Source organism: Haemaphysalis longicornis, unplaced genomic scaffold (assembly GCF_048455015.1).
Source record: "Haemaphysalis longicornis isolate Haplotype H1 unplaced genomic scaffold, Haemaphysalis longicornis Haplotype H1 scaffold_81, whole genome shotgun sequence".
Lineage (NCBI taxonomy): Eukaryota > Metazoa > Arthropoda > Arachnida > Ixodida > Ixodidae > Haemaphysalis > Haemaphysalis longicornis.
Window position 1 is genome coordinate 1075107 of NW_027526449.1, and position 16750 is coordinate 1091856.

Sequence of the window (16750 nt, forward strand, 5' to 3'; positions counted from 1 at the left end):
CTTTTCCTTGAGGTTTAAAAGTCGCACGACTGGCGCTGGTGTATAAAGGTAGGAAAGGGGAAGAAAACAAGTTTACAAATTGTAGGCCAATATCGGTCGACATGTCTTCTCTAAATTTTTTGAGGATTTTATCTGTCATAGTGATAGGTTATGCAATTTCTTTGAACTCCATAATATTATCAGAACTCTATAATATTATCAGCAAAGCGCGGGTATGGCTTCCACAAAATTGAAGCCATTCCAATCAATGGGAAAGCTGTCTCAAATGCGCCACCACCCACTCGCCTTAATGTGTGGCGGCGCCGTTATCAGCTCACTGCTACCACCCATCACGCTTTTCGCCACCCTGTCTCACTCCTCCCTTGATGAACATGCAATGCAAATTTCCCGCCATCGCAGTGCTCGCGCACCCCATTCCTGAAACTACGCAAGTGGGAGTTCAGTTCTTTTTGTGCTTGCTTTAATTTCGTATGCTGGATCTTTTTTGCATAATTTTGAACGCGCAATGTTTTTCTTGCGCGGCTTGAACCTTTCTGTAGCATTTTGAACGCGCCATTTTTTTCTTGCGTGGCCGCTTTTATCGCTTACTGTTGCAAACATTAAACCAACGAGAGTTTGTAACTAAATGAACGCGGGCGCTGCGGGATAATTACGTATATTTTGCCTGAAATATACCTACAGTTTTCTTTGCGCTAAACAACGAGGAGATGTATGAGAAGCGCCAGCTGTTTATGAGGTTCGAAAGGTTATGACTAAATCGCGTGGTTTTCGAAGCCTCGGCGTGGCTTCCTGACGACGGCACAGCATGCTCTACTTGGATCCGTTATCTCGCTGCGCCGCCTGATTCCGGCAGTCGCTTGAAATCGACCGTTCGAACTACGACGACAAGGCGAGCCCCCAAAGTGCTCTGCACCTAAAAGGACGGTCAAATGAGCAGGCGATCCTCATATAAACACCAAATAGTCAAGAACATTGAAGAGAATAATTTGTCGTTGGGGTTAATTTTAAACCCGAGGAAAGCATTTGATTGCATGAATGACACAATATTGTTAAATAAATTAGGCGAACATGGAATTAGAGGCGTATACAACAAATTGATAGAAAGTAACATAACACCCCAAAACAGCTTGTACGCCTTGGAGAGGCTAGGCCAGATTATTTTAACAATTCAGCGTGTTGAACCAGATGTGTTAAAATTGGGACCACCACTCTTTTTTGGCCTATATTAGCTATATCACTCATGCTAATGACGTATGCAGATGACACCAATGCCTTTATCATATCAAAAAATGTAATTGACCGATCAAAAAACGTTAACCAGTATCTTTAATCGTTTTCCTTGTGGCTTCGGCAATATAAACCGCAACTAAATCCTGCAAAGACAGAATATGTAATATGAACCAAAAAACAAACCAGTAATAAGAGAAACAACAGTGACATTTGATGGCACCGCTATCGACAGGACAGGAAAACGAAAAATTCTAAAGGTACGGTTCAACAAAAATGTAGCTTGGAAACTAACTTTACACGATTAAGCAATTTACCTGCCCGAACTATTGCAATATTGTGCCAAATCACGCATGTCATTTCACCAGGGTTGAAAAGACACCTGTGTACCACCTTTTTTTTACTCCAAGTTGCGCTATGGTGAACTTGTATGGGAAACTAACTATGGTCAAAATTACAAAAGAATAATTACCTTGGAGAAAAGAATGCTAAGGTTCTACTTTAATTACAAAGGCTACATCAGTGGCCTGTCAACGGCCCCACTATTCGGTCTATGCTGCATGCTTCGAGCGAACCAGATTTTTTATTTAAACTCCTGAACATTATCCGTAAAAATAAGACACAGCTTTATATAACGAACCTGATGGGACGAACTATTCTTTCACGCATTCAAACCGGCATACTCCTAGAACCCGAACCAATTTTAAAAACACGTGTTTTCATATCAAACCATTATAGTCCTAACGAAACTATCTGATCATATTGACTTTACTGTATCCATTAAAAAATTTACCAGCGAAATAAGTGTTCTAGTTCTAAGAAACAATATTCGATTTTCTTAAGTCCAAAATTACCGTTTACATGTATGATGTTGTTTCTACTCTGTATCCTATTTCTTGCGTTTTCTCTTTTTTTTTAAGAATCACGAAACTGAAATTCTGTAAATAAAGCCATTGATCAATCACTTTTTTGCGCATCTTTAGATACCTTTCGCAATATACAGAGTACCTGCTGCTTGCATTCCCTTTTGTATACCCCGAGTCCTATTTCTGTGTTATTTTTCGAGATCTTGCTACCGCAGTTGGTTGCGTTCCATTGCTATATTTTTATCTAACTGTAGTGTTCATGAGGTTATGTTGTAGTATGAGAGTCTTGCACGTTTTCAATGCGCTGTACACCTGCTACCGTGAGCGCCTGCGGTCTGTCAAGCTGTGAGTATATAATACATTATAAGAATTCCGTGCTCACGTTTTTCATGCGCTGTACACCTGCCAAAGAGGGGGCTAGCGGCTCCGTCAAACTGTTTTTCCTCAGCCATTTCCGCAGGCCATCAGCATCATGCCCCCTGTGAAGCGAAATAAACTTTTCAATTCTATTCTATCCTATTCTATTCTACTGTAAATTACTCGTGCGCACTTGTACACCAATACTCCAAAGACCGCTTTCAGGTCGAAGGCAACAACACTTTTATTGTGTCCAGTTTTTGTCAACTAGAACCCCTGAGATGTGGCTGTATATCAGATCGTGCCAATGCCGCAACCAGGAGGCTCCCAGTTCAATCCCACCCTTACGCTTAAACCGCGTTTGAACTCACTTTGTTTATTTGTTTAGAAAATTGACTGAGAAATTGGCGGGACGTTTAACAGTGTTTGCCGTTTTATTTATCGTTTGTGCCGCCGGCTATTACCTCGGCCATATGTCGGCCATTTTCCTTGTGATCTCTCCAATTTTCGGTTCAGCAAGTCAAGTTATGCCTAAGCATTCAAATACAACGGCTTATATTTATCCAAAATTTAACCTTTGCAGCCTCATTAGGTTATGGAGGCGACGTAGGTTATGGCGGCAACGGAGGCTACAGCGGTGCACTCGGGTCCGCTGGTGGGGCTGGCCTTGGTGGTTCGTCATCACGTTCTTTCGCAGGTGCGATTGGAGTCGGTTCCGAAGGTTAGTCAAGCTGCAAACATGCTTTCTTTTCTCACTTAGATAGCGGACTGTTTTAGGCTGCTGACTGCTTGAAAGGCATCACGCACGTTTTTGTACTAACTTAAAACCTGAATTATATCGATGGTTGACGGCTCCAACGGAAAAAAGTTATAATTGTTAACTGTTACATTTTTTTCCTTAATAGGTTTGTGTCATCCAACAGAAACATTAACTCTGGGATTCTGTTTATCACTAATAGCGAAGTTGTTGCGCAATCTAAACAAAATGACTATTAGCTTTTTTACATTAAAGTAAAATACTTCATAGTTGGAACAAATGGGTGGAAGTTACTATTTAGGATGTCACCATTTTGCCGTCAATAATTGAGTATAACTGAAACTTACCGAAGTAGTGAGAAGAATCACGGTGTCAGAATAATATAAACACATTTTTTGCTGAAAAATTCAGTATAAGCCTTGTTTGAACAATGCGCGATGCTATTGTTCTGTTGACTCAATTGTACCTTGATCCGGGCAATCACTACAAACATATCACACACTTTTGTTCAATTTATTACGAGAGCCAAGTCAAGCAAAAAATGTTTACCTGAGAGGAAATTAAAAAGGTAAATTGGTAACACTTGAACTATAGATTTTAAGACGCGTGATTATATCATGAAATCATGCGGACAGAGACCAGAAACGCCTATTACATCGACCTGTAGTGAACCTAAAAAAGAAACGTATCCGTTTCATGAAACTCCTGAATGTAGTTTAAGAGAAAGAATGCAAAGCCAGAGGTTCGCCCTCAAATTTACGTGCAGTTCAATAAGCGAAAAGGGCGCAGGACAAGGAGAGAAGGCACACAAACACATCCTTCTCTCTTTGTCCTTGAACGTTTTCGCTGGTTTTATTGCATTTATATTATGAACCAACTTACAAGCAGTTTACTCTTTTGCCACAAAGTACTCGTATTGAGATATGATGATAATGATGATAATGATGATGATGATGATGATGATGATTGCTTTTGGTTTCCCCTTTGAATCTGGGTGATGACATGTCATCTTACCAAAAAGGACTAATATAACCATGTTTTACACTCTTGGTTTAATACTAGCGCTGCTTAGGGCAGGCACAAAAGCTTATTAGGCAAAAGCTTATTTCGTTTCTTGAAAGCGAATTGATGTAATCTTTGCGTGTGATGTATTCCCTCCCTGTAATAACCCTCAAATGAGGGTTGACAGTATGTTCAAATAAATAAAAAATAAAAAATAAACAAAATACTTTTTTTGCCCTGTTACAGGTGGTAACTGTCCTAGGCAATATTCCCCTCTCTGCTTTTCGTCCACCAGCATTCTATTCTTCTTTTCGTCCCCTCGACCGCTTTGAAGTTAACTTCCTCTGTGATACCCTTAAATAGTAGGGCTTCTGGAAGCCCAATATTAGCTTCATGTAGATTTGGATGGATACCCTCACATTCTAACACTATGTGCCGCATAGTTTCTGTTTCTCTTCCGCAGACCCCGCATACCCCATTATTTTGTGAATACTTCTCCACAAAACTGGAAATTATCATAGAAATTATCATAGAAATTATCATAGAATTATTTCCAGGGTATTATCATACCCTGGAAATTATAATAGAAATTTTCCTTTCTGATGTTCAATTTCTCAGCCCTATACATCTGTAACGACATTTTAGCTTCCATTTTTTCCCTCCATTTATTCGTTTCAATCTGCCTTGCCTCTTATTTGGTTACCTTGGCTGTTTTGGATTCTCCACTGTTCTTTCCGTATTTCATCGTTAGCCTTCTAGTCTTTCTTAACCACTGTGTCCACGCTTTTCAAATATAGGTACCTAAAAACCTTAGCTGCCCCCCTTCGTCGATCCATTGCCCTCAACCTCATCTCAAAGCATATTTTTCTCTGAGCTTCTCTAACTTCAAACGACGCCTAGCCCATATCTCCCTGAATCTCCCATAACGCCTGCCCATGTGACAAATGCTAATAAACATTCAATCAATCAATCAATCAAACTGCTTCGTTAGTTATTTTTCATGCGCGCCTAAGGCCAAACGTCCTACCGTTCTCTGGTTTACTTCAAGGCCTGATAGAACGTCTGATTTTAAGCAGATGGGGGGAAGGGGGGGGATTGCACACTTGTAATACCCCCCCCCCCCTTAACACGTGGTACACGATGGAATGACAATGTATGAAACCAATCCGGATGTTAAAAGCTTGTTTCATATTACCCGCCCATAGTTGTGGAATAATCTCGAAACAACACTTATGTCTTCAAAGCTTACTTCTATTTACTATTTGCTTGCGCTCGTGTGTAGGGAAAAAACGGTTCATTCTCCCGGCAAAAGTACTCGAACAGGGAAATAACGCCTCCAACAATACACACGATTTCCTGGCAAGTCCAGTCGCTGCGTCACCGGACAAAGGACAAAAAGATATTTTTTAGTAAGAGAATGTTAGTCACTCTATAAAAAGTTCTATAATATCATTCACAGGTGTTTTCTGCTTTATCCACCCCTTATGTACAGAAAGTTGCAAGCTCTGAGATCTGATCATGTAAGCTTTCAACAGCTGCTTCTGCTCGGAAAATGTAAGAACAACGCTAACACCCGATGACTTTTTAAGGCGCCGTGACTGCAAAAACACTACTGTCTTGTTAAATTTTGGTACAGAACGCTTCCTCTTATTATTGCTGTCATCGTTTCCCTTGCGTCTTTTTTTCCTCATTGCTACTATGGCTTATCACAAGTCCGTGTTCGCAATGATGGTCTAGGACAACGATTACAAGGAGCGTACTTAGTACACGCCAAACTTCTAACTCTCTACTTACCCCACCCAGGCTTCTCAAATAAGTTTCACGGCATTTTTTGAAGGCAAGTTTCCAACTCAAAAGCCACCACAAATTCATTAGGTCCTCCTTTAGTGACCCAAAGTCAACGAACTGCGGTGGCATCGTGGTACGTGCCTGCCTCGTAATATGCAGGCCCGAGGTTGCATTCCAGACTCAATTTTAGTTGAATATCTTTTCTCCCCAATAACGTTTTTGTGTGCTTATGCCAGCCCCTGAGAAATTCGCGTGGCACCAAACATCTTTTCCCGTATGTTTTTCCCTTGGAGCATCGTTTTGTGTGGCCATCTCGTTGTGCTGAAGTTTGATTTTCTTCCTGAAAAGCTAAATGATGTTTCTTCATCGAAGAGTAACCCTTCATTACCATCGCAAATACCCCATTTCAGGCTCATATGGTTCAGGAGGCCGTAGGGGCTACGGCGGTGTTGGAAACGTTGGCCTCGACGGTGGCAACGTTGGCCTCGGCGGTGCAGGTGGCCTCGGCGGTGCAGGTGGCCTCGGCGGTGCAGGTGGCCTCGCGGGTGGTGCTGGATTAGGCGGCGGGCTATCATCAGGTTCGTCTTACCTTGCAGGCACACTAGAAGTTGGTTCCGCAATTCCCATATGTCGCTTGTACGAAGATTTTTAATGAGCGTGGGTGCCTGAAAACCGTAACTTCTGGTGGCTTTATTTTAATATTTTATCGGGAAACGAGAAATTCTGCAATACGGTGGCTTAGAGTAAGTGCCGTTTCTCACCTACCTGCGCAAACGTACCCCACCAAATAGTTGTAATAGGTTGCTTTTTATTGCTAAACCTAGACAAACAATGCGTCCTAAGGACTGCTCTGTCTGGAAATGAAACGCGTGTACATGTTTTGTAATCTTTCTGAACTTTTTCTTTTCCAATGGCGGTTTGCTTCAAAGCAGTGGGTTGGTTTTCATCACTGTAAGCATTCCATGTTGGCATGTCGCTTTACCGAACACTGTCAACCTTTCTAGGGTGCCGTTTACTGCAACATCCCGGAGGCGTACTCGAAAAGGAAATAAATTTAGGGGGTTTTTCTAATAAACATACCAAGTTTGATTTTAATGCGCTATCCTCCGTTTTATCACCACGGGGAAATTTGAAACAAAAACATTCTGCAAGATATTCTTGTTTAACATAGAAGGAAAGCGCCAGCATGCAATGTAATCGTTTTCTCCATGGGTTTTACACGATACTATGCTTCCTAATACAGAATTCTCTCAAGGTATAAAAACACGATTGTGTGAGGTATGTTGCGTAGTCGTGTCTGGAAAGAAAAAAACCGGAAGCCTTTTTAGAATCTGTTTAATTGTGCACGTTTATCATCAGGTGCAAGTTAAATATATGAAAGTGTTGACAATAATCCCGGCAAAAATTATTACAGAGACTTGCCCTCCCCTCCTCCCTCGCAACTCCCCCACTAAGGCGTGCCTCGAAACCTATGTGTAGCCTCGGTACGTGAAGAGCAGAAATTTTAATGTGAACGATACTTTTATCAAATTGAAGGGATATTACTGCGGCGCTTATCTGGGTAAGGCTACTAATTTTTTACCTGTCCATTACTTTTGATAAGTACAAGATACAATGGTGCTGCAGGCGGTGCTGGTGGACGAACACGAGGTGCCGGTGGAGCACGTGGAAATATCGGTATAAGAGGGGGAACATCCGCCGGAGGTTCACGTGGCGGCAGCAGCGGTTCCGATGACGACTCTGACGATAATGAGGACGGTAGTTCTGGACATCCGAGCGGACGCCCCCGTAGGCCGTCTCAAGGCCGGCGTCGAGGTTCATTGGACGGGGGATCCGGTGCCGGGTCCACGGGAAGCTCGTCGGGCAGCAGCTTTGGAGGTTTGTAGCATTATAATCTCAACATAAATCGGGCCGAAGTGCTCGGAAACAATGTAGTGAAGAATAATTCCCATGAAAATTCTAGGGCGCCGAAGAAAGTCTTTAACAATATCAGCGTTCTTGAAAAAAAAAACACTGGACATTTTCTTCTTGCCATCCTAAAAGTTCAATGCTGAACAACGCGACTGATTGAGAGTATGATCGCTTGAACAGCCTAACAGAAGTGTGGTGATGCAGGAGCTGGTGCGGGGGCACTTGGAGGGGCACTAGGAGGATCGGTTGGAGTTGGTAGCAGTAGCCGTGCACATGGAGAAAGCTTCGTCGGTGGCGGCATACGTGGCGGGGCAGGAGGGGCTGGTGGTCTTGGAACTGGAGGGAGGTCAACATTGTCGGGAGGCGCCCATGACGGGCCTGAAGATGAAGATGACATCAGTGGTAGTGGTTCCGGGAGGCCGTCTGCGAGACTTCCTGGAGCTGGAGGGCGCGGCGCGGGATCAACGGGTGCCGGAATTAGTCTTGGCTCCGGTGGTATGTAGGATTTATAGTGCCTACTACTCTTCTATGTGTTTCGTACCCCTCCGCATTTATCAGTTTCACTACTTATTACCTTAATGTTCCTGCCTTACATAATAGGCTCTAGGGGGTGTATGGTTTACACATAAAAAAATAAAACAAACGCTTGCATTTTCCAATAGCATCAGTGATAACAATTCAGGAAAATTCAGACGTTGAATATTTACGGGCAGTTTAGGGCAGATGATTTTTCATAAATGACCCAACGTGGAATTTATGTCATACCCCAAGTGAGGTCGTTACACTAACACCCCAAGTAAAGTACATGTACCTGTCATCACGGTACCTACAGAAATAACCAAATATTCAGATATTTTTAGAATGCCTTGTAAGTAACTTAAATTATTTGTAGTGTATTTATGACTCTAGAGACAGGGCTCGATTTTCACTTATTACAGATATTAGAAACCCAGCTGTTGTTGCGTTCCTTATGTTTAGGATCTACATAATGAAACGTCTACACTTATAGTGCCTGCGCGGGTGTGTAAAGGTTATGTCATCCCTTTTCGAACTAGAACGCCTAATGAACATTAGTTGAGTTGGTAGTAAATTGTCTTAAAACAATTCAGTACAAGCACTTACTATTTTCACTAGGAAAGTTTGTGTTCCGGTTTGCGAAGGGCTTGGTATGACCTACCGTTATCCTAACGCGGCAGAAACCCCTCCGCACTTTTTTCTGGCGGTAAGAACACAGTGATACGGAGCCCCATTGCTACGGGGACGAAGATAGAATGAAAAGCGTCTTTTTGCGTGCCCTCACCAATCACAATGTGCATTAAAAAGGACAAGGAAACAGTGTAGTTATATTACATTCACACTCAGTTGTAGCGACAGTTTATCCGCCGTCGGTGTTGCAACATGCTCGGTCCACTGAGGAAGTACTCAATGGCTCCTTAGGTGCTCGGGTATCTCTTCTTAATCAATTTACGGTGAGATTTGGTTACAAATCAAGACATACGAATTACGTGTAAACAAGGAAATAGCTAAATACCCTTACCTAAGCATATTTACCGCGCGGGGGTCTCCCATCATGCGCCCTGGATCGCTCTCGTTTGGTCAACTTACCCTCGTCTCTAACTTCTCTTCCCTCAGTTCTTAGCTCTCAGTCTTCCCAAACCACCAAACACTTCAGTTATATTACAGAAAATCAGATCAACAGATAACGCTGGTATCACTGTACCGCACCCAAGCAGCCGTCCTCGGAAGTGAGTGGTGGGAGAGCTCCGAAAACCCCGTTATTGTGTGTATCACATTATCGGCGACGTAACCTTTTGGCGCCTTTTTCAAAGAATGGAGGCGTTGAACGTTTCTCCGTACGCCTCGCATTTCTGGAATCAGTCGCCACGGCTCACCGTTCTTAGAAGTCAGCAACTACGTGAAGCGAAACACCATTCTAAAACTGCCAAACGCAAGTTAACTTAAACCCAGATGCCACAATGAAAGCTTCGCGTTACGTCGATTTTTACTTATACGTTGGATCCAGCAAATTTTCATGTCAGATTTTTGCCGACTTTTCTTTAAAACGCAAGATTTGGGTGGATCATCGAAAATGACCGTTGTCATCGTCGCCGTTTTAGTTCTCGGCGTCAGCACGCACAGTATCAAAATGGCTGCCTCTCTGAAGAGAAAATGGATAAATAAGGAACATTTCGGTTGTGTTTTCCTTGACGGCGTGTCGCCACCGCAAGGCAAGGGCGCTAACCGCAGCGCTAACGCGGCACCCTCGCCAAATGGACCACAAATTAGACTGAAGCGTGCCCCATGAATGACACACGTGACGTGGAGAAAAGGTGCATGCGGAGAGCTCCTAATGGGGAAGTTCCCGCATGAATTGTGGCCATTCTCCCTGTCGGTGTACTCCACCTCAAAAGACGAAGAGGCGAAAGGGAAGGAAGAGACGCAAACGAAATATAGTAATATTATTAATCCCCAGCATTCGCTTTCAAAGCACGCAAGCAGACTTCAGCGCGCAAGGATTTTTTTTTTGTTTTGAAGGAGGACATGGCTCTAGTTTTTTGAGCAGCCAAAAAATTATCAAGCAGGAGAAGGCCCGGGTGTTTTTCTAGGGCATCTTGTCTCAGATCACACTCAAAACTGCACATCCTGCACAGCGCTGTCCTCTTCATGAAACTGATAACTCTGGTTGTAGCAGTGAACAGTTATCAAATCTCTCTTCAGCAAAATGCGATGAAATTGTGCGTCACGAACTCTGCGCATAAGGTATGGCCACAGTCGCAACAGTGGGCGGGAGCATTTACTGCGTAGTAAACCGATTTGAAATAGCAGGTTCGGTTTCTGACGCCTTACTGCAAGTACTTGTAGGCAAGCACGCCTCCAAGCTACCATCGCCAATGCCACTGTGTACACACGCCAAAATTATTTTTATCACAAAGCAACTTTTGTATCAATTTCCTGGAACAAAGTAGTATTCGACAGATACTGGCACTATTCTTGTAATTATGAACAAACATTAGTGTGTAGTTTCTAAAACACAAATTTCACCTTATGCAGGATAAAAACAGCCCCGAAAAGGGGTGATATAAAAACCCGAAACAACAAGATGTTAGAGGCGTACCATACGTAAGAGCTGCTCTGAGATGCTGCTAACGTGGCGAACGTCTAAAATTAATAAAAGAGTGAAAAATGTTGGTCGGTTATACCGGATAATTAGGTAGACCTGGGGTAGTAGTACAACTGCGGTTGTGTGACTAATTAGAGTTGACGACCTAAGTACACTGCATTAAATTCAGCTCGTACTTTTCTTTGCGATTTAAGGCGACCCTTTCTTGTTTGTCTAACATCTCCGGGTCTTGACCTCTCCGGTTTACAGTAAGCGTAGAACATTTGTGTAACTGTTAGAAGGGCGCATCTTGCAATGGACTCCCGGCGTTTTTTTTTTTTTTTTTGGGTGCTGCATATGACAATTCACAACGCATAACAAAATACGTGAAAATGGAGGAGGGCACGTCAAAATGAGCAAACCTTGTGTACCAAAGCAGTGGATTCCGACTAAAAACAACGGCAGCTTCTGCAGGCCCGCTTTAGCGCCACCCTCTTCCGAAAACCTTACTAGTACAGATAACGTTACGTTACTAGTCTGCAACAAAAGATAACCGTTTTATCTTCCTGCCTGTGTCCTCTCTCTGTCTGTGTCTATTTTGGCTGATTAATGTGTCTCACCTAATTTATTACCACAATTAACTATTTAATAAACTATTAACGATTAACTATTTAACAAATAACTACCCCTAAATGTCGGCTTCACTTGCACTAAACTACAGGAAGACTTAAGACTCAGGAGAGTGCACCTCTTATACTCACGTGCCGTCAAGTTCTGATGTCCTGCGCCACGCACCTGGTGAACACTTGTTCCCGTCAGGGAGTGTGCCGAGTTAGCGCCGTGGTAATGCACTCGGCTTGTGGCATGGGGACAGGGGCTGTAATCGCATACCAGCACAAATACTTTTTTTCTCCACTGCCGATGGTCCCGCCGACAATTCCCGCCACCACACCCATAACTCTTCGGGCACCTGGTTACCACACCCTGAAAACGGCATGCCAACACATATCCTTATCACTCCCTTATTAACCCCATGTTTCCCACACAATACACAGCTACATGTCGACAATGGCGGCACTGAGGCACACTCCTGCACATAACAGTTGCATATCAATGCACACAAACTTTCCGTACACTCCCTACAATACGCCACAGCAGTGGGTTGAGCTGCTGACCAGGTCAGCCCTGGCCGTCCAGCATATCCTGTAGAACAGGGTGCATCTCGTCAGCAAGCACCAAGCTGTCATGGACTAAAGACACCTCGCACCGGGACAGTCCCCGAAGGTCGCGCTTGCGGTTGGATAAACTTTATTCCCTTACTCCTTCTTCAGTGTCAGCCTGTTTCGGATGACGCGAGGTGGTACCACGGGAATTTTTACTCATGCTTAACACCACTGACGACGTCGGCATTTCTGCGACACGAGAGAGAGAGAGGGAGGGAGAAAGAGGGATGGAGGAATATATAGAGAGATAGAAACGACTTGTTCTGGACCAGGCTAAGGCATGGTTGATTCGTGGAAGGGCAGTTCTGTGGGCCCGCGTTCTGTCCACAAGGGTTCACCTGCACTGCACGTCGGAGCGCGCAGATGCAGACGGTGAGGGGAACGGGAGAGGTTGGGAAGGGGAAGAGGACGTGTCTGTGCCGGGTGCCGTAGGGGGTGTCTCTGTGTTCCCCGCAGGGTGGGCAAGCGGGGCTGGTAAATACGGATGACGAAAGTTGGGTCTGGATGGCCCAAACCTTAGCGCTATGAAGTAAATCATAGGATTACTATTAGGCAAATCAAATGTTTTTTTTTCGTAAATACAACTCCTGGCCCGACGCCCAGTCCAAGTGCGCCGTGGTCGAAAGGATGGAGCCCACAGAGCTTCCCTTCAGCTCAGCCTTGCAATAGCCAAGCCAGGAATAAAATATTTCTCTCTCACTCACACTCTCTCACTCTCTCTAAAAATTGAGGTTGTCAATATGGTTTCTTTTTGGGCGAAAAAAATGAAAGAAGGTCCCACTAAGTCGTAAGACTTCAAGGTAGCCAAGCTATACGCATTCTTCATGACCATCATGAAGATTTAAGTCCAAGATTGCAGCCGACTTGCTTCTTCGCAACCCTAAAGACCTTTATTCCATGATTGTTGTTGTAAGCATGAGCTTCAATCATTTTTTAAGTGGTAATTATTGGACATCACCTTGTACAGGCGTACGCTATGACGTGCCTTTCACGCGCCGGGCAAGTGTTGCCACGATTACGGAGAACACTGGAGATTTTTTCGCCAATCATGGCCAGTCATCCTAAGTGGGCATGCTTGGCTTGTCAAACGTGCGCAGGGGACCCTGGGCGATCGTCACGCGGCACGCACACATAAGCGCTAGGAATTTTCTTGGTTTTGTTAACTGCCGGGCGGTCGCCGCTAGGCCCGCACTGACGTGCGCGCGCTCGGCACTTTCTTGGCCTTGTTAACTACGGAAAAAAACAATTACGATGTGCTAAGCAGCTTTGCTGTTGAAATGTCCCGTCCGTTTCGTATATGCAACCAAGTTTTTTTTTTATGTCATGAACTGGACCACGTACCACATTTTTTACTTAAGGGGGCTTTTGAGATACCCTTTATAATTTTGTGTTATTGTCTTCTTTAATTTTGCATTACTAATAACCGGACAGGCGTCTGAAATGCGGCCATTTAAACAGTGAGAGAGAGAGAGAGAGAGAGAGAGAGAGAGAATAAGCGTTTAATAAAGCAAACTGTGGACGCTGAGCCATCACTCGGTGGGATGGGTTCGCCTCAGTCCCTTGGACCTTGACTGCAGCTTTGGCATGGGTAACAAGAAAGATCTGGTCAGCGTGATTGGAGCTGGTCAGCAAGCCCTCCCAATGCTCTTTGGAGGGGTTGGGATTGGAGTGAGCGAAGAGGCGTTTTGACAGGCCCACAACTTATTGTAGGTGGTATTAAGAGAGTGGCAGAAGTGACAGCGGAGTGTGTACTGGATAGGGGAAATAGCGGATGGGTGCGTTGTAATAGGTGTTTTTAATTGACTCCAGATGATTGCTTCCTTCTTGGTTAGTTGAGGGCAAGGTTGAGGCAAGATGAGGCTAATGTTGTGATAATGGTGGATGATGATGTGGCAGCGTTATGGAACATCGGGAGGTTGTGGAGGCTGGACCGTGGGTTTTGTCTCTGAGGGAACTGCCCGGTGTGGAAGGCGCGGGCAGCAGCGTAAACCGCCTGATTTTCCTCGAGGGACGACTGGCCGGGAAGTCAGAGGATGTAGAGCTCGCGGAGGGGATTGATTGATGCGAATATGCGTAAGGCGAGGAGTGAGATGCGTCCACGTTGATTGTTATGGCAGGCTTCCTCAAAATACGTTATAGTTGTAAGTTCTTCGTTGCCTCTGATAGCGGCGATGGCAATGCCAATTTATGCGGCAGTGGTGGTTGATGTGGAGACTGTAGTGAGGAAGGTGAGAACTGCTCCATTTGAGTTTACAACCGCTAGAGCATGACCCTGGCGTGAGGGGTAGAGGGCGGTGGCGGTATAGCGTGTGTCGGGGTGAAAGTGGAATTGGTATCGATGATGTTTAACAAGGGAGAGTATTTTACTTTGCTTGAATTCTGGGTGCCTACTGTTAAGACTTTTGGATACCCCATACATCGCCCTAATTAAACAAAGGAATTATATAATATGTTTCGCTCACGTGCAGTACAAATGATTTCCTCATTGCAAACTCCTATATTCCACTCCTCATTGTTTGAAAGGAAAGGCTGAAAATATCCAGTTTTGCGCCTCAACCGACTTTGAATTTTCTCATTGTTTATTGCAGGTCGAGGAGGCTCGGCTGGCGCTGGTCTGTCCGGCGTAGGCAGCACCGGACTCACGTCCAACCTCGCTTCGGGTGCTGGGGTTGGTGGAGGTCTAAGACTAGGAGGTGAAAATGCTTTGCTTGCAAAGTTTCTAACCAAAATATCTCCACACAGTATCGTTGTGGCTATATTGGGGCCCCTAATGTCACCTTGTTCTATGCCCGTCTGCGTTCTCGGTCTGTGCGAGAGTACAATTTGGCTACCTCGGCAAAATTCGCGTGAACTGGTTGTATGCTCATTGGCGAAGCTAACCGCATTTTAGATTTAAAACTAGCAGATGCATAGCTCTATGCAAAGATGATGAAAAATGGTAACGCCGGCACACCATGATTCGATTAAACGTTCGGCCTAAGTCACATTTGTGCTGCAACGCTGTTAACCGGTACCGCAGATCGACATACAATAACTACGGCGTTGCTTATCTCGTCGTCAGACTACACTTGAATGTTACCTAACGTTAATCCAAAACGTTGGACGTTAAGCATCATGTAACGCTGTGAACTTTGACGTGGTCAACTGGCACCGTCCAAAAATGTTGTTTTACTTATTGTATAACACGCAGCAGGGACTGGTTAATGTCCTACGACATCACAGCGAATCGTGACGCCCTATCTCCAGCCATTACCTCCAAGGGTGTTATTTCAGACAAATGATGTATACCATAATATAGCAAACATCCTCAGTTGTGTATTGAACAACGATTTATAAGCAGGAAGGAGTGCTGTTGTAGCCCATGCTGGTGCAGATGATGCTGCTTCCGGCATATTCTCGGGCATGCACTCAGCAATTTACGTATAAGTCGATCAATCACTCAGCATGCAACCTCCAGAAGGGCGGCAGGAAGGAATATTTGACAGTACTTTACATTCCGTCAGTGTCACACATTATTGTAGGTGGGGTGGGGAAGAGGGAGTAGTAGAAACGCTTATAAGCCTGAGTGGAGGCTGTATTTGCGCAATATGCAATGTTCGACTCACCAAAACCACCTGTCACTTTATATTCTTTTGTGAATTTTGTAAAATTTGAACGGAACCATGAAGAAAATATGCAAGTCTGTTTAATTATAACCGCTTTTTCACGATAAAGGTTATGTAATTTTTTCAATGTACTCCAAAAAGTACTCTAGATACTGAAGAAAACATGAAGCAATGACGACTATCAAGCCACTACCTTGCGAGTTTTTAATGACGTCACTGAATACTGTCTGTGCAATTGGCGGCCGCCAACTGAATCCACTGCCAAGAAGGATGGGTGGGCGATCGCAGTAGCCGCTATAGTTCTGTTTGACAGGATAGGTTTAATGCAAACGCGCCATAAACCGGTAGCTGTATTTTTAGAGCTCGACGACATTACGGGACACCTGCCCACATAACGTCACTGTAGCAAAAGTTTTGATGTTCTTTTGTGGAGGTTGGTTTTTTTCCGCAAAAAAATGTCTTTTAGGACTCGAATGGAATTTCTTGACTCAGCCAAGGCTGATTATTTTATACTGAACAAAGGTCATTTTGCTTTAAGGCCCTTTTAAAGAGCAAAAAAAAACTCAGGTTTATTTGTAGCAGACAACGCCCTAGTTTCGCTAGTTTTATTTGCAGATATGAATGATACGTTCTCTCTTTTCGACAAAAGCAATTCGAGTAGCTTCGCACGAGGGGCACCAGGACTGGCCGAACAGCGAAGCTTGCGTCCCCCCGAAGCCTATTTTAGTGTGGCTAAGTTTATGCGCAGTTTTGCTTGGAGACTCGGCCAAATTGTCAGCGTTGTTATGCTTCGAGGCTTGGTCAAGTTTTCTGCATGGTGTCATCGTTAGCCCACAACCAGCAATGAACACTCGGCCATTAAAGTGTGCACAATGTACGCGCTTGGTAAAAAAATTTTGAACTAGTTCGGTGGC

General features: G+C 44.2%; 1 protein-coding gene across 2 annotated transcripts in view; it reads left to right on the forward strand.

Annotated features, from left to right (window-relative positions):
- Positions 1-16750, forward strand: part of LOC144150940 (uncharacterized) — a 48769-nt gene that overhangs the window by 16485 nt on the left and 15534 nt on the right. For both annotated transcript variants that reach the window (XM_077682238.1, XM_077682239.1), the window contains exons 3-7: positions 3034-3171; positions 6408-6575; positions 7624-7875; positions 8113-8403; positions 14820-14924. In XM_077682238.1, coding sequence (XP_077538364.1) covers positions 3034-3171; positions 6408-6575; positions 7624-7875; positions 8113-8403; positions 14820-14924 — 954 coding nt within the window. The remainder of the gene's footprint in view (positions 1-3033; positions 3172-6407; positions 6576-7623; positions 7876-8112; positions 8404-14819; positions 14925-16750) is intronic.